At 40.7% G+C, this 18,608-nt stretch overlaps 1 protein-coding gene across 6 annotated transcripts in view; it reads left to right on the forward strand.

Annotated features, from left to right (window-relative positions):
• PLEKHA1 (pleckstrin homology domain containing A1) overlaps positions 1-17,969 on the forward strand; it is a 37,909-nt gene extending 19,940 nt beyond the window's left edge. For 2 of the 6 annotated variants that reach the window (XM_007084874.3, XM_042960290.1), the window contains exons 5-11: positions 390-515; positions 4,217-4,360; positions 6,157-6,225; positions 12,562-12,626; positions 13,242-13,305; positions 14,924-15,013; positions 17,622-17,969. In XM_007084874.3, the coding sequence (XP_007084936.1) occupies positions 390-515; positions 4,217-4,360; positions 6,157-6,225; positions 12,562-12,626; positions 13,242-13,305; positions 14,924-15,013; positions 17,622-17,936 (873 nt within the window). In that variant the 3' untranslated portion in view covers positions 17,937-17,969. Of the gene's footprint in view, positions 1-389; positions 516-4,216; positions 4,361-6,156; positions 6,226-12,561; positions 12,627-13,241; positions 13,306-14,923; positions 15,014-16,266; positions 16,338-17,621 lie in introns of all 6 variants that reach the window. The other 4 variants (XM_007084875.3, XM_007084876.3, XR_006209043.1 and 1 more) reach the window with 4 other exon arrangements.
• Positions 17,970-18,608: the final 639 nt, after the last annotated feature.

Consider the following 18,608-nt stretch of genomic DNA (forward strand, 5'->3'; position numbering starts at 1 on the left):
TGGTTGAGTGTAGGGGGAGAGTTACACAGACTTCAGTAGAACGTAGTACAATCAGGACCTACACCTATGTTTCTTCACACCTCTGAGCCTCCGTTTTCTCACTGCTACCACGGAGGTACAGGCCCTAAGCATAGGGTTCATCAGAGGATGAAGTAGAAAAATGTATGAAATAGTACCTGCCCAAGTAAACACTCAGGAAACGATGGCTGTATTATAACGTATTACTGTAACAGAACAGTGTGAGAACTTAAAGGGGCACATACCTATTATACATAATTTTTATAAATGTCAGTTATATATAAATGGACAATTAGTTGGATATTCTGTGATAAAAGAGGGTCCCCTATAAAATGCTGGTTGCAAAATGATTCATTTACATATTATTTTAGGTACCAAAGCAGTCAGACTCACAGCCTCATTCTGATAACCTAAGTCGCCAGAGTGAATGTGGGAAGAAGCAAGTGTCTTACAGAACTGACATTGTTGGGGGCGTGCCCATCATTACCCCAACTCAGGTAATACATCAGTTATTCTGTTGTGTGGTGGTTTACCTACTGCGTCGTAATTTTTATGTCGTTATAAAATAGAACATCTTTACTGAATAAATATAGTAATCAGTTAATTAAAAATGCTTCGTATCTGTTTATTTCAAAAGTATGTGTTTATTAAAATAGTTGGCAACCACAGACCACACTTCACACTTTTCATGTTTTCTCTGAGCCTTTCTTCTTTTTTTTTTTTTAATTTTTTAATGTGTTTATTTTTGAAAGAGAGAGAGAGAGAGTGAGCACCAGCAGGGGAGGGGCAGAGAGGGAGGGAGACACAGGATCCGAAGCAGGCTCCAGGCTCTGAGCTGTCAGCACAGAGCCCGACATGGGGCTCGAACCCACAAACTGTGAGATCGTGACCTGAGCTGAAGTCAGATGCTTAACCAACTGAACCACCCAGGCGCCCCTCTCTGAGCCCTTTCTTCTGTATACTTTTGTCCCAAGAAATGGAGACCCTCTGTAAATAACTTTTTTCACTCACATCTGAAACATTTTCCAAGTCACTCAAAATTATTCTACATCAATTTAAATGACTGGGTAGTCATTTTGACTTGAATTTAGCATAGTTTACAAATGGTCTGTTGTTGGACAGAGTTCCTTTTCCTTTTGTAAACAATATGAGTAGGAAAAACCCACTCTTCCTCTCACATGACTGCCACACTCACGATGCTGCTGACATCAGAGGTGTGGGGATCCCCCCACACCAAGCAGTTCTGTGACCCTGGCTGGGTGTCCTGCAGTTTAACTCAATTCTGACAGTCAGCCTGGATCCCACAGGTTAAGGGCTCCGTCCTCCCAAGACTGCTCCCACCCCAGTCCTTTCAGATGTCGGTGGAAGGTCCAGGTTGTTACCTCTGCTTCTGACCGATGGGCTGTAAACTGAAGGTTTCCATGACCTTGTCCCCAGATTTGATTAATTTGCTAGAGCTGTTCACAGAACAGAAGCAGTTTATACTGTTTACCTGTTTATCATAAAAGGATATGATGAAGAATGCAGACGAACACCCTGATGGAAGAGATGGGAAGGGCATGAAGCTTCTTTTAAGTTTATTTATTTTGAGAGACGGAGACAGAGCGCATGTGAACGGAGTTGTGGCAGAGAGAGAGAAGGAGAGAGAGAGAGTCCCAACAGGCTCTGCATTATAGTGGGACACTTAACCTACTGAGCCACCCAGGTGCCCTTCTGGCTGCTTTCATTTTGTACAGAATTAAGATTTTGTTGTGTTTTAGTTTTAGTGTAGATTATTCAGTAGGTTGTAAGATTGCATAGCAGCTGCCGTATTAAAAAGATCGCAAAGAATTTTTTTTTTACTGTGTCATTTTGTAATGTAGCTTTTTAAAGAAGTATTTACTCATTATAAAAGCATTTAATTGCTATCTATTTGTCAAGAAAATGACAAATCTCATTTGGTTGATTAATTTATTCAGTATTGGGTTAGTGGCAGTTAAGTGCTGGGATTGCAAAGTTTAAGTACATAATTAGTGCTGTTGACCTGTCTAAATGTATAACAGGTTGAAAATTCCTCAAGATAAGACTCGAGTGTTCGTTTTTCTCTTGAAAATTAGGAGTTCTTGAAAAAAAAATACACATTTGGTTGATTAGTGGGATTCTAGATTATAACATGTTGCATGTAAGCCAGTGCTTTGGGGAGCATGAAAACATGAGTATAGTTAGATCTTTTTTAAAAAGCCTGGACTTGGCGTGTGAAAAAACAAAGAACAAAACCCTGCAGAATTTTTAGATTCTAAGAGCAAGGAGAAAATCGTCTGGAGCAAAAGAATTTTTAGACTTGCCATCAAAAGCACAGCCCATAATGGGGCACCTGGGTGGCTCAGTTGGTTAAGCTACTGACTTCGGCTAAGGTCATGATGTCACAGTTTGTGAGTTCGAGCCCCGCGTCGGGCTCTGTGCTGACAGCTCAGAGCCTGGAGCCCACTTCAGATTCTGTGTCTCCCCCTCTCTCTACCCCTCCCCTGCTCACACTCTGTGTCTCTCTGTCTCTCAATAATAAATAAACGTTAAAAAAAAAAAAAAAAAGCACAGTCCATAAAAGGATACATTGATCCTCATCGAAATTGTAAATGTTTGCTCTGTGAAAAACCCTGTTAAGAGGATGAAAGGGAAAGCCGCACACGGGGAGGAGGTATCTGCAAACCACGTATCCAACAAAGACTTGTATCCAGAACATACAGAGAAAGAATTGGGGCTCCTGGGTGGCTCAGTTGGTTAAGCATCTGACTTTGGCTCAGGTCTCGATCTCACGGTCCGGGAGTTCAAGCTCCGCGTCGGGCTCTGTGCGGACAGCTCAGAGCCTGAGGCCTACTTCAGATTCTGTGTCTCCCTCTCTCTCTGCCCCTCCCCTGCTCATGCTCTCTCTCTTTCTCTCAAAAATACATAAACATTAAAAAAAAAAAAGAAAGAACTATCAGAACTCAGCAGTTAAAAAATAATCCAATTAGAAAAGGGGCAGAATTCACGAACAGAGATTTCACCAAAAGATAAAAGATACGTGGCAAAGGAGCACTAGAAGGGCTGCTCACCGCTATTCGTAAGAAATGCCAAGACCGCAGTGAGTATCTCCCCGCACACCTATCAGAACGACTCCGATAATTAATAACACACGTATTGGCAAGGCCGAGGAGAAACTGCCTCGCCCGTACGTTGCTGGTGGGAATGCAAAACAGTCCGGCCCCTCTGAAAACCGGTACGGAAGTTTTTTGTTAAAGTGCACTTGTGATTACTCTCCGGCCCGGCACGTGCACTCCTGGGCTTTGCTCCTAGAGAGATGGAGACTTACGTTTACACCGGTCTGTATGGGAATGTTCATGGCAGGTTTATTCCCAATGGCCCCCAACTGGGAACGACTCAACAATGCCCTTTCACAGGTGAAGAGTTAAACAGCCCATGGTACGTCCAGACCATGAGCGCTCCTCAGGGACAGGCTAGTGATAGGGGAGCAGCCTGCGTGAGCCTGCAGAGAATTATGCCGAGTGAAAAAAAGCCGATCTCCAAAGGTCACCTACTGTAGGATCCATTTCTATTACATTGTCTAAATGCCAAAATAATAAAGACGGAGAACCAGGTTAGGGTTGCCAAGGGATTGGGCACAGGGATTCTAAAGGGGTCACCCAAGGGAGCCTCATAATGATGCTGTATGTGGTTGTGGAGGTGGTTTTACACAAAGCTGCATGTGACAGAAATGCACAGAATGATCCATACGCGAAGACAAATGAATGCATGTAAAACTGATGACATCTGAATAAGGCTTGTAGGATGTTCCAGCGTCAGTTTTGAAATGTACTCTAGTTACTATAGTTACACAGTTTCCCTGTTGGGGGAACCGGTTGAAGGGTACATAGGAAGGATTTCCTGTATTTTTTTTTTTTTACAGCTTCCTGTATATTATTATAATTACTTCAAAATAAGAAGTTAATCCCCTCCACCCTCTACCCACCCCCCACAAGAGAAATAGAAATGTGTGGTTTTATCAGTGATGTGACTGTTTATGATTAAGTGTCTCAAATTATTTAGAAAACTTCAAAATCTGTGTTCCTAACTGAACTAAGGTTAGAATTTAAGGTTTTCTGTTAGAATTACAACATGAAATACAACTGTGCTTTGAAGCTAAACAAGCAAGGAAAGACTTTCTTTATTTGCTTCATTTTAGAAAGAAGAAGTAAATGAATGCGGTGAAAGTATTGACAGAAATAATTTGAAACGGTCACAGAGCCATCTTCCCTACTTTACTCCTAAGCCACCTCCAGACAGCGCAGTCATCAAAGCTGGGTATTGTGTAAAGCAGGGAGCAGTGGTGAGTACCTTACGAGAGTATGTGTAATCATGAAAAAACCAGTCTCTGTTAGCAAACTCTCAGCACACGAATCATTTGCTTTGTTTTTCGAGAGACCCAAAGGGAGCCATGAACGTGCTGAGGAGTCAGGGTGATTCTATGTTATTTTCTTGGTCTGTGGGTGGCTGGGTAAGTTAGTGCTGATTACCACTGACCTTCAATTTTAGATGAACTTTCCTAACACTTTAAATTTATTCCAGAAGGCTTTCCTATTGATTTTTCTCTCCCTTGGGAGTGGGTCAGAGAAAGAGAAGTCTAGCAGGGAGATATCAGGAAAAGAGGGGGCAAGGGAGTGGGGTATGGAAGGGCCTGCTTACTCCATTTGGTGTTGGGCTGACCTCAGTCGAATTCTCTGTGACCTTGGGCTTCTCATTTTCCCTCTCAGGCTCTCTGTTCCTTTTTAAGGAAAATTAGATTATAAAACCTACCATTTGGAGATAACTTTGAAAGATGCAAATTAAGAGAGTATCTTAGCAGCACCTGGTCCTTCATAAGAGCTGTTAAGGGTTAGCTGGGTATTTCTCATCCAGCCAGACCCACAGCGGGAAATTGTAGGAAGGGCAAGTACGTTTACCAGTGTTTCCAAGGTTCCAGAGTACCTTTCTTTTTTTTTTCTTTTCTTTTTTTTTTTTTCGAGAAAGAGAGAAACAGAGTGTGAGTGGGGGAGGGGCAGAGAGAGGGGGAGACACAGGATCCCAAGCAAGCTCCAGGCTCTGAGCTGTGAGCACAGCGCCCGACGCGGGGCTCGAACTCAGGAACGGTGAGATCACGACCTGAGTCCCAGTCAGACGCTTAACTGACTGAGCCACCCAGGCGCCCCCAGAGTACCTTTCTAAAATTTGTCATTCTTTACGCGAACCAAATCGTTAGCATTTTGTGAGAAGATAAACTTTGAAGTTTGAAAATAAAAGTAAAAAAGTTTCTGTGAGTGAGGAAATACTTAAAACTCTGCCGGCAGTTCTGTTTGACTTCACGTCCCTTTCTGGCAACGCTAATTGGTGTAGGTCAGCCGTGGACAAGTTCTTTTATCTCTAAGCTCCTGACCTTGAAGTGGAGGGAAGTGCGGGGGGGGGGGGGGGGGGGGGGGGCCGAGACTCACCCCTTGTAGCGGGTCTGCAAGGAACCTCAGAAGCTCCTCAGGCTGTGGCTCACTTGTGCTAATGAGGGCTTTTAGGGAGGGAGACCTTTCTTTCCTTCTGTTTTGTTCCCAAGTCTAAAATAGCAACCCTTGGAGATACTGAAGTGCTTCCACAAAAACTGTTTCAGTGACAAAACAAATATTTGTACAGAGTAGGTTCATTTTATTAAATATCTGTTGCTTTACTACTAAGCACAAAGTACCTGCAGAAAGATTCTTGCATTTTACAGATTTTACAGAACTTGATGTGGTTTAATAACATTTCCTGTGCTTGCTCTTGAACTCTTGATGACATTTACTTTGTGGGGTTGGGGGATGGGGAAGTGCTTTTTTTTTTTTTTTTCTTTCCTAACTTTTAGAGCATTAAAAATAATGAAACCATATTCTGAAATTGTATGATACAACACACTGAAGACTAGCCACCAAAGTTGAATTGGGAGTTTAAGGCCTGAGCAGTGGAAGAGATGATGTTTCATGTATTTCCTCACTAAGGGAGGGTAATGAGGTTTTTTAGGGCTTGACATTTCTGATTATGGGTTCATATCAGAATATGTAAGTGGCTATTAACATTTGACATTCTTAGAAACAGAAGTCTTATGTCTGTGTTCATCTCTGGTAGATGAAAAACTGGAAGAGAAGATATTTTCAATTGGATGAAAACACAATAGGCTACTTCAAATCTGAACTGGTATGTTGCTGTGTCATAAATGTTGCTTTAAAATATTTGAGAAGTATTATTCTGGTGATTGTGTGTGTGTGTGTGTGTGTGTAGTTTCTTGTCCTGTTTTCTATTTCTAAAATAATTCTGGTTTTGAGAAGCATATACAATTCAGTTCATTTGGTTGTGATGTCTTAATGGTAATTTTGTAAATATATCTTAAATAAAAAGATCATACCTTCAAAGGCGTTCCACCTTGAAAGAATTAAAAACATCAGAACTCCTTCACCTACCGATGTCCTCTGAAGGGCAGCTGGAGGAGATTGTAGGAAGAATTAAATCTCTAAAAGTCAACATTTTAACTCTGCATTTCTACCTTCTTTTCTCTGCCCTCTCTTGATAAATTTTTTTTTTTCCTATTGCAGATTGACTTTTCAAGTTTTTTCGTATAAGACCTTTTTGTCTTGTGGGGTAGAATCAAGATTGAAATTCCCTCTTTCACTTGTTCGAGTAACATCCTTATTTAAAATATTCTTGTCACATAACCTGAGTTCTGCCGCAGATTGCTGGATAATTTGAATGCTTTTTTATTCCTTACATGTCTGTCCTACCTCCTTTTGTTTTATGGGACCTTTGAGTGGGGATCATATTCTTTATTTGAGTGAAGACACCAGAACAGCACTATCTGGTAGAACTTGCTACACTGATGGAAATGGTCCATATCTTCACTGACCAGGTTTACTGGCTACATGTGGCTGTTGAATGCTGGAAATATGGCTAGTATGACTGGGGAACCTACCTTTATTTCATTTTAAAATTAAAACTGATTGTTCTTTAGTATTTTTTAATTTAAATAGTTATACATAGCTATTGGTACTATACTGGACAGCAGAGTACTTAGAGAACAGGAAAGGACTATTTTGCGATTCATCTCAGGTGTCTGTTCTTCTGGGAAGCTTTTGAACTCTGCCTTCTCCTTACACACCATGGTTCCTGAAGTCCACTTCTATCATAATACTTCCGGCTGCGTTTTGCCATTGTATGCATACTTGTCTTTAGCAGTTGACTCTATGAGCTTCTTGAAGGCAAAGATCTCTTTTATACCCTTTTATGAACACAGCCCCTGATACTTGGTAGATAATCAAGAAGTGTTTTTGAATGAAGGAAAAAATGGCATAGCACAGCAAGAATAGCCATTTTAGCACAGGGACCTTTCTCAGACGTCCAATTCGAAGAGCCTCAACGGGAAGTAGTGGCTCAAAAAGTATCAGACGTGGTATCTCAGAAGGCTGCACGTTTGCTTGGTTAGTAGGTTGATTCATTGCTTTAATTAATGATCGTACTCTTGGGGAGAGTCATTAATGCAACAGACATTCATTGAGCCCTCCGTGGCTCTGGCACACTGTTCCGGGAACTGGGAATAAAGAGAACAGCAGCGATGTTCTGGCCTTTTTCAGGAGTTCAGTTGTGCCAGAGAAATTGACATGCCCCCCTGTCACCCACAGTAATTATGAGATAGGAAGTATTACGGAAATACTTGCTAAATTTTGAAAACCTGCATGTAGACGTTATGCTATAAAATTTGAGATGAGAGAATACCGAACTAACAAAGGAAGCAGGGAGATTATGCCATGTGTATTTAGGAATGTGTTAAGCACTTCGAAAACTCAGATACAGCTGGAAACTTTAAACATACTATAATTACTTACCTTTATCAATAACTCAGGTGCACATTCCCCCCACATGTAACATTTCTGAACGGCTGTCTTAGCTGCGGGGGAGGGGCAGTCAGGCAGCAGCTGTGGGGTAGTTGTCTTTGCTTCGGGCGCACAGCACCTCTGGGTAAGATCGGAAAACACCGGCACCAAAACCCGCAGAAGAGGGTGCTGGCAGCTTGCAAGAGAATCTCAGGGACACGGTAGAACGTTCTTAAGAAATGCTTCATCCCCTTCACTCTTGACACAGAGAATGGTATGGAGTGAAAAACATTGACATTGATGGCTCTGAGTCAAAAAGTGATTCAGAAGAGGTGGAATCCGAATGTGAAGTTTTAAAAAAACCTTAGTCACTTTACTTTTGCTTATGTACCTATATATGCTCAAGAACGATAAATGATAGAAGTTGATGTTTAGAGTACAAACGGGCTCATTTATGAAACGTTCTGATCATTAGAAGTTTAAACATACGGTAGGTAGAATAGTATTCTGAACCCCTCTTATCAACACATGGCTGGTTTTCTTAGGTACCACCACCCACTTCCCCTTTATATTTTGAAGTAAGTCCTAGACATATTATTTCATCTGTGATTACTTTAGTTTGTTTTTCTAAGAGATAAGGAGTTAAAAACTTTTTCAGTAGGTATGAAGGATTTAAGTGTGTACCTGAAAACCTGGAGAAAGTATTTGTAATATGTATCAAGGATAAAACATTGATACCCCTAAAGAACGTTAAAAATTGAGGGATTCTTCCTTACCCTCTGCCCTCTTTTCTCCCAAACAATTAAGACCTAAAATTTTTAGGTGAGACAGATCAGTGTAGGCGTTCGTGTGGTGGGACAGGGGCGCAAGGAGCTACAGTAGCCTGGGTGTGGGCAAGGAACCCAAGAAGGACGAGGAGGCTGTCCTCTTGGAGGATTAGCCCAACATGGAGTAGGGGGAAGAGGGTATTCAGATTGGGAAGAGGGTGGTGGCAGAGATGGGAGGATGTTTACATATATACTTGATAAAATAAGTAAATATGTTAGGGATCATAGAAGCCTAGTTTCTCACTGTCCAAAAAGGGAGTAACAAATAAGGAAAAGGAGAAGACTTTTTGTATTAGGTTGGAATTCAATGTATCGATGTGAGCATGTACCTTACATGTTAAGTATGTACCTTAACATATACAGGTAGGTGTAGAATTAAACAGAGCTGTAAACGTATTCATGGGTTTACATATATATGCATATAATATACTTCCTAGCTCCGTGCAACTGGAAAAAACCCCCACCATTTTCCGTGGAAAGAAACCTGGGCTCTTGGAGAAATGGCAAGACTCCAAAGCTGAAACAGTAGAAATAAATAAAAAATAAGCCTGGAATGTCTCGTATCGGAAAACAAAGTGCTCACAGAATGCTAGGGACATGACGGAAGGACCCAGAATCCAACTTGAAAACAGCCGCCCTTGCCAAATTTGGGGGATTATTTTAGGCATCAAAATAAGTAATGATGGTAACAGATTATTGCCCTTTGAATAAAGTGGAAATCCATGAACCCACACGGGAGAAATGGGTGGATGCATGAGTATACACGTGTGTGTGATGAGGAACCAGAGGGCACATAGTTTCAAAGTCCCCATCCGCAAAATGCACATTAAGTACAAAAAGGGAAATGGTAAGTTGATAGCGATAAAGATACCACTGTAGATACCACTCTAAACAGGTGACCAGATGATTAAAGCGGACTTCATCAGTGATGAGATGAATTAAAATTACTTACCGTCTGACAGGATAGCTTGAGAAGGTTGCTGCCTCATTTCTGTGATGTTCCTACCAAAGATGCCTGACCTGAATCTAATCCTGATGAAGGATCAGACACACCCAAGTCAGGGGCTTTCTCCAGAATGACTGCCTTGGAGCCTTCAGGAGAGTCAAGACTGTGGGAGTTAGGGACAGAATGACTGAAGGAAAGAAAGATATGACAAGTACATGCAGTCAGCGATTCTGAACTGAATTATTTTGCTTTAACAAAAGACACTTGGGGGACGCCTTCCTGATTTGGATGGTTGTGTTGTGATAACATAAGGGATGTCTTTGCAGGAAATACACACTAAAGGGCCTTGGGGCCAGGTCAGCAACTCACTCTGAAATGGTTCCGGAAAGTCAGGTCTTTGTGCTATGTTTTCAACCTTTGTCTAAGTTTGTGGTTGGTTCAAATTTTACAGAGAGAGAAAACCAAGGGGAAAGTATCCAGTAGAAAAATGAGGAAAAGACATGAATAGACAGTTCCTTTATAAAGAAATTAAAGTGGTCTTTAAACATATAAAAGATATTCAGTATCACTCGTAATTAGAGAAGCACACATTAAAACCTCACAGGAGTATTACTTCTCATGTATCGTGAGAAAGCCATGGCGGAGTGAAGAGATGAGTGGTCTTCTTCCCCCAAAAGCAAGTATAAACGCTATTCTTCAACAGGAACCGGGAACATTGGAGAGATGGCTGATGTCAGAGGTGGGGCAGGCACAGGAAGAGCTGGGCCCGGAAGATCCAGTTGTGACAGAAGATAAGGAAGTGGCTCAGTGAATGATGGGGACGTGACAGAAGGACACAACCAGCTTGAAGGGGCTCCCAGTACCCAAAACTCATATAGTTTGAGCACCAGAATAAAAAATGATAGTAATGGATTACAACCCAGAGAATAAAACAAGCCAAATAAGTAAACGGAGAAAGAAAAGCATTTCCGTAGAGTAAAATTCCAACTAATACATGAATGGATGGGGCTGGAGACAAATCACCATTTGGCAGCTACTACAGTAATGATGGTTTCGGGCAAGAATTTTCGAAGCTTGATAAAATTAGTGGGCAAAATGATGGGAAAAGTGGGTATTCCGTAGGCTTCGAGTGTCTCCCCACAAGATGTTTCATAATGGCAAAGGAGAAAAGGGTAACTTTCTAGTGACTGCAAACACGGCCTTACGAGATGAGGTGTAACACCCTAGTAATGGGACACACCCCTCTCACGCGCTCCCTGAGAATGATGCCCCGAGAAGAATGAAGTGCATCTGTGGTTTCCCCGCCAAACTGCATAGCCTGAATCCAAGCATGGTCAACATCATACAGAGCCAAATTAAGGGACGTTCTACAAAACAACTGGCCTGGACTCTTGAAAACTCTAAAGGTTGAAAGGGGGGGTGGGGGGAAGGCCTGCAGAACTATTCCACAATAAAGGACACGAAGAGATAGGACCACTAAATACAAGGTCTGATTCCAGATTGAACTCTGGAGCAGCAAATCTGTAGCTTTCCTTTTTATGTTAAGGATACTGCTGGGCAATTAATGAGATGTGAATATGGTTTTTAGATAACAGGATTGCGTCAGTGTGGAGTTTTTGGGTTCTGTGATTGTACTGTAGTTACGAAAGAAACATCCTTGTTTTAGGAACTATACACTGATATATTTAGTAGTAAAGCACATATCTATGATTTGCCTTCAGACATTTCAGGAAAAATATATACACACATACCATAGTCACATACATGAACACAACAAGCAGAATGATTTAACAAACGTGAAATTTTAACATCTTGGAAAATGGGGTGCGATGTGTACAGAAATTCTTTGTGCTATTTTTGTAAGTCTTTTATAGTCTGAAATTATTTTAATTTTTTTTTTTTTATTCTTGAGAGAGAGAAAAACAGAGCATGAGCGGGGGAGGGGCAGAGAGAGAGGAAGACCCCAAATCCAAAGCCGGCTTCAGGCTCTGAGCTGTCAGCACAGAGCCTGATGCAGGGCTTGAACCCACGAACGGTGAGATCATGACCTGAGCCAAAGTCAGACACTTAACCACCTGAGCCATGCAGGCGCCCCTATACTCTGAAATTATTTTAAAAATGAACCATTTTGTAAAACTTAAAGACTGGTGATTTTTTAAAGTGTTCAGCCATGCTTTAATTGTTTTCTTAGGGCTGCATCAAATAATGGCACTTTTTAATCTTACGGTGTGATACTCGGTGAAATATGGCATATAGTATTTCGTGGCACGTGTAGTATAAACAGGCTATTGGGAACTAGTTGTGTCTTGTGTCTAGTTTTGTGACCTTGGGGTGAGGTACTTAATTAACGTGTGAGGCTCCGTTTCCTCAGGTGGATAGGAGTGCGTGTACTGTGGGGTTGTAGAAAGTTGAAGTGAGCTCACATGCTTAAAAGCTAGTGGATGTCCTGGACTTAGTAAAAGTTCAGTAAATTGTGCTTGTTAAAATAATGTATTCATATAAAAGTGATATACCTAAAATGACAAGTTTAACTCCGAGAAGCTGGGTATTTGCTACTCTGGTGCCTTCTACCTCAAAATAACATTCCAGAAGAGGAAGTCTTCTACTTATGGGGTCTGGAAGGGTCCACTGGGGGAAAGTCTGATGATTTCATGGCTTTTAATAAGCTACGCTGTCATTAAGGCCAGAAATAATGTGAATACGGGTTATATGCCAGTTTCCGTGTTTCAGACCACAGTGTGCATAAGGTTATTCAGTGTTTGAGCTGTTCTGATGCTGGATGGTTCAGGAAGGTAGATTTACGTCTCAGATGTGCTTCGTAGAGATCTCCAAGTAAGACAAATCCTTAAAAGGACTTTAAGAATATACATCATGTGTCCGTGTGTTTTTTTGCCAGGAAAAGGAACCTCTCCGCGTAATACCACTTAAAGAGGTTCATAAAGTCCAGGAATGTAAGCAGAGGTAAGTAAGCACCCGCTGTCACTTAGTGCCTGCCGCAGCACTCTAGTACTCAGCAGGGCTTCAGTTTGGTTGGTGTGTACAGGTGATGTTTTCCTGGGTTATTTGTAGCATTACTTTTAACTCTTCCTAGTTGGGATATGCCAGGACTTACAAAATCCTCAAAGTATTGAGATATTTTTTTGTTTCATTTGAAAACTAACAATTAGGCTTATTAACGGAAAGGAAAAATTTTAACGTGAACAACTTCTATCATATTTGACAGATTGATGTAGTAGTAATTTAAGTATTTTGAAGTTGCTGCAGAATAGAGCTTTATAAGAAAATGTGGTAACTGTGCAGTGTTTCTTTGAGCAAACTGATTTATTCACAGCTGAAAACTTTGGATTTTAAACTTCTTTTATGAACCTCTTCTAAAAATATATATAACATATAAAATATGTAAAATTAATGCAAAAATAAATTGGAAAAGATGATTTGGTTTTGCTAAATTACATCAACATTTTATCTCTGTTTATTTTCTTATTGACCTATATTTGGTACTAGATGAATGAGTGAAAGAAAAACTATCAAACAACTGCTATTTAAGTGCAATTGGACGTTTGTTTTTGTTAACAGTGACATAATGATGAGAGACAATCTCTTTGAAATTGTAACATCGTCTCGAACTTTCTATGTGCAGGTGAGAGTCTTCTTTGGAGATTATAGATCCTCCTAACAAGAGATTAATAATTTTAGAGGTGACATGAACATAAATAAACTTACTGCTTATGAGGATAAGGAAAAATATGACACCTGTAATTCACAACTTAAAAAAATGTTATACATAAAATTATCGGTAGGTCATATGTTCAGCAGATGGTACTCTTGACTATGAATTCGTAGAGTAGAATTAAGTAGTATTTATGGGAAGGGAAATGCTGTTTTAACGTAGATGCTAACTTTCAATTTGGATTATTTTTGCACGTATTGTAGAATTTTGACTGCATCATTTTTGGTAATTTTAGAAATGGGACTGAAAATACCCACAATAAAAGGAGACCGTAGATCTCACCAGTGGTAGATAGGCATCTTGTATTTAAGTTTAAAATACTCTTTTTGGTGTATTATTTAGATTGGAAGTTTTTCTTTTTTTTTAAAGAACATTTGTTTTTGTCTTATAAAAGCTACATATAATTATTGCAGAAAACTTGGAAAATATGGAAAGATATGAAGAAAGGGGTAGTTTATAAAACACACAGAATCCCACATTCAGGAAACCATTCTAATTATAGTGCCTTTTTTAAAGGCGTATATTTTTATAGCAAGTGGGGTCATATAAAGCACACGCAGTTATATTCTATTTAATATATTATAGTCATTTTTTTCCACATCATTAAAAATTCTGTAAAAACTTTTTAGAACTGCACCATACTCTATTATATGAATGCTCCACAGTTAAACTCTTTCCCTGCTACTCTGTTACTGATTATTTTTGTAGTTTTGTGTATTTACTATTATAAACAATGTGAGGATGAACATTTTTGTGCTTAACTTTGCCTGGATTTCTTCTATAGGTTAAGTTTCTAGATCAAGAATAACCGTCAGAACATAAAACCTTTTTAAACCCCCTCTTTTGCCAGATTGATTTCTAGATTTTTGCTTTACCTTTGCCTGCTCTGGGTTTTTCCTTTTAAAAGTCCTTATTAAAATCATTGGTTTGCAAGTATTCTTCTGTAGCTTAAAAGTTTTGAACAGAAGTAAAGGGAGGTGTCTCTACACCCCTCTTGGGTTTTGTTTGGTTGAATTTAATAATAAAGTTTTAATTCACGTAGGAAAGCAAGGTCCTGTCAAGGAATATGATACTTTGGAATATGACCACCAACACTACTTTCAGTAGTAGTTCAGTAGTACTAGAAATGATCTCTAGAAAAATAATACATAAACTTATGTCAAATGGCTTTTTAACTCCGCAGTTACATAAATACTCTTGTAGCAGAGTCAGACGATATAGCAGTAGATAGAGCAAAATGAGAAGCTTTGTCTTTGACTTCTTCCTCTCGTTTTCTCTCCAGAAGTATTCATACTGACTTTCTGATGGGTCTGATCTTAAAGCATCGAGTGCCCAACTTACGGCTCTGTAATAACTTACCCGGCAAAACCTGACTTAAAAAAGTGACTCTGAAAGTTTTTGGAAACCATTGCCTTGGAATGATTTTGTTGTTGACACTGCAATTTACCAACATGAATACGTTGGATTTGTAGATGTAGGAGCTGATTTGGGGGGCGAATTGACTGAATGAGTCCTTTCTTTCCCTTAGGCTGATAGCCCTGAAGAGATGCACAGTTGGATTAAAGCAGTCTCTGGTGCCATTGTAGCACAGCGGGGACCTGGCCGATCAGCATCTTCTGTATGTTTCCTGTTCTCTGGGGTGATACTCCCTAAGGTCCCCCCCATCCTGTCGAGTTATTTTCCTTCCTCTCCCCCTAATCCTTCTGGTTTCTTTCTGTATTGAGATTTATTTGCATGTTGACTTTCGTACCAATTGGACTTGCAAAAAAATAATGCATTTCTAATTTAATGCTTCCTTGTAGTGTTATGTATATATAACTTTCTGTGCATTGTATTGTCTTAAATGCACAAGCAGGGCAACTAAAGAATGAACGTTTCCTTGCTTTGTTTTAGGAGTTCTTACTTGTCAGTAGGTCTGGATTTGTTACAACTTGACAAATTCTCAGTACGGGATGTGGCCTAATCGTGTAAAGCGCCTTAAATTGTAGCATAACACAGTTTGGTGAAAGTCTCCATTTCTCCTCTACTGCCTCGAATTTCAGTTAAGGTGTTTTTGGCTTACTGGCACCATAAGGCCATTGAATGGAGCAGCTGGAACCCGAACTACAGCTTCGTGTTCTCCGTCACTATTTTCCATTGCGTGTCCTCGTTGTCCTTTTCTGGTAGAGTAATTTAGAAGCCCGCTGCTTTTCACTATTATAATTGTCTCTGTGATGATATGAGAGTAAAACTGAAATGTTAAACATTCTCAGAAATAACAAGAAAAATGTTTTTAATTTTTAATTTATCATGTTCAGGTACATCATAGGAATAAGATTTGGCTGTAGGGCACTTTGGTCACTGCTTTCATCTGAGAACACAAATATTCTACTGAGGAATAGAAAAAAACATTTTAAGTGTCTTGAAACGTATCACTGCTGTCCACAGAATGTAGTCTAACATGTAGCATGAAAGCCTTACATTACCTTTTACAGGTTCATTGTAAATGCCAGATATTCTGCGCTTTTGGTATTTTTCTGGTAGTTTCCTGGTAGTGATAAACTACAGATCGGTAAAAACAAATCCATGTTTCTCATTTCTTAAATGAGTCTCCTTGTATCCTTTCTGGAATATCTTAGAAGTCACTTTCATACCTGTTAATTTTGTAACTGCCTGTGTTTTATGTGACCTTTTCAGCAGCCAAATATGAGACTCTCTGCAAAAACACTGTCTGTGGGGAAACAGGGAAACTTGGAGAAGGGCACTTGTGTTTCGTGCTTTGTGGTGGGGGCGAAGTGGACTCTCTAGCTGTGACTGTCGGCAGAACTTTCTCTTTTCCTCCCTCTCCTCAGTATAGGTTAACTCTAATCTTAGCTTTGCACTGTGTTCCAGATGCGGCAGGCCAGAAGGCTGTCGAATCCTTGTATACAGAGGTATACATCAAGAACTGGTGAATGCGGCACGTATGTGGGCTCTCACGCAAACGTGCCTTCTTACTAGAGGGCCCGGACTTACTCACTACTCACAACTGATCGTAGAAAGTTGAGTTAACCAAACTGCCTTTTGCAGTTATCGTAACTGACTTTGTCAACACTAACGCAAACTATTTCCCTCTGGTCATCCGGTTGGATACGTATATTTAAACAACAACGAGAAAAGATAAATCATGAAAGAGCAATAGAACCTTACTAATTGAACAAGTCGCATTAAGCTGTCCTAAAAATTAATTTACCGAATTGCCACAAGTTTCAACTTCTGTATTTTACGTATTTTGAGATTTTTGATGCTACACCACTGCACCGCACCCTTGTTCTAATAATCTATGCAAACTCATGCACGCTTATGCATTGGATAAACTCCACATTACTGTAGTTTGCATGGCATTTTCAATCTCAGGCGAAATTTAGCCAGCTCGTGGGAATCTGGAGTGTTTTGTGAACTTGTGGCGCTTTGTTTTCAAGGCCACGAGTGTCATACATGAGCACAGCACACCGGGAACTACATGGCAATGCATTTGGAACGGTCCTATTTAAGGATATCTTAAGTTAGAAGCGAGTGGGAATTAAGAGTCACAACTGACCATTATTTCGCCACAGATTTAATGAATGATTAAATATGTACCCTTTGCTGCCATCAAAATCTCAAGCCATGAGAATCAAGGACGTGTTCAAAACTGAATAAATACAGTTAAGAGGAAGTGAAAAGGCGGCACAATTATCCGCTGCCGTGAAACTCGGGGCAGAAAAACGAAGGTTGGTCAGACTGCCAGACAGAATCGTAGGCTTGAAAAATAGTGAGTTCTGCTTATTAAAAAAACAGGGCCTTTCATTTTTATATCCTGCATTTTTATTTTTTATCTTTCTAAAATACGTGGGACGATCCCTAGTGTTGATCGAGAGACTAGAACACACTCTTACGTGACCCGACGCCACAGGGCCCTCTCACACACCCGCTCAGCCGCGGCTGCAGCGCCGCATTCCGGTGCGGGCCGACCGAGGCTTCGAGTGGCAGAGCTTTGGTGACAGAACTGGTTTCTTAGTGGAAATGGTTGTGGACTGTCCTTGCTTTAACCTCACTCCTAAAAATGCATTGCTTTGGGAAGGAACGTGCACACGTTTGCTGCATGGCTCGTGCTTCTGCTCCGTGTATGTGTGTTTTGTTTGTTTTTCAGAGAGTAAAGTCTCACGCTGAGTTACTAACTCCGTCGTTAATGTTTGACTGTGTCTGACGGCCTGTCCTCTTTCCAGGAGCATCCCAGCTGTCCTCCAGACCCCAAGCACGCTTTCCGCTCTGCCAGCGCCGCAGCCGCCGCCTCCCTTTGCACGGCCTCTCGCAGCAACTCTTTGGTCTCAAGCTTTACCGTGGAGAAGCGAGGATTTTACGAATCTCTTGCCAAGGTCAAGCCAGGGAACTTCAAGGTCCAGACTGTCTCTCCAAGAGAACCAGCTTCCAAAGTGACTGAACGCGCTCCGCTCAAACCTCCAAGTAAAACTGGCCCTCAGGATAAAGATTGTGACCCGGTGGACTTGGATGATGCAAGCCTTCCGGTCAGTGACGTGTAAGACGAAGCACGCGGCCCACCCCCCCCGCCCCCCTCCGCCTCCCCAGCCCCTGTTTCCTCTCACGAGGCTTCTAGCCAAAGATGATAAAGGGTGAAATGGTTTTTAATACATAGATTATACTGCCTCTTAGATGTACTCTTCATAAGCTGGTAAACCAAGGATCTCGGGAGTGGCCAAACGAAATGTAATTTCCTTAAAACAAAACAAAACAAAACACAGTGAACGAACGAAAGAAAAAAACCTAAGTGTTTCAGTATCAACTGTCTGAAGCTTCGTGTGCTCTCGCTTGGGTGATGAAAATGTGTGCGTGGTATTTTTTTTCCTAGTGAATTTGACAATTGAAATGTTTCACCACGTAAAACATTAAAAATGCTTATTAATTATTTTGGTTGTTTTTAAAATGCTACTTTGACTTCCTATTAGATGCTTGATATTTACACATTCTTACCGGTTAATATTATTGAATGAAATATGGTCAGACTAAGATAACTGAAATCATGATGTCTGTGGTGCTGTAAAATTTATACTACGACGTGGACAGTTTGGAAATGGTCACCACTTTTGATGCTCTGGTTATCAAGGTGAGTAGCAAGTTTTGCCGCAGAGATTATCACCGGACCGTTCAGCGAGGGTTGGAGGTTGCCCGGGGGGGTTGGGGGAGGGGAACTAATT

Source organism: Panthera tigris, chromosome D2 (genome assembly GCF_018350195.1).
Source record: "Panthera tigris isolate Pti1 chromosome D2, P.tigris_Pti1_mat1.1, whole genome shotgun sequence".
NCBI lineage: Eukaryota > Metazoa > Chordata > Mammalia > Carnivora > Felidae > Panthera > Panthera tigris.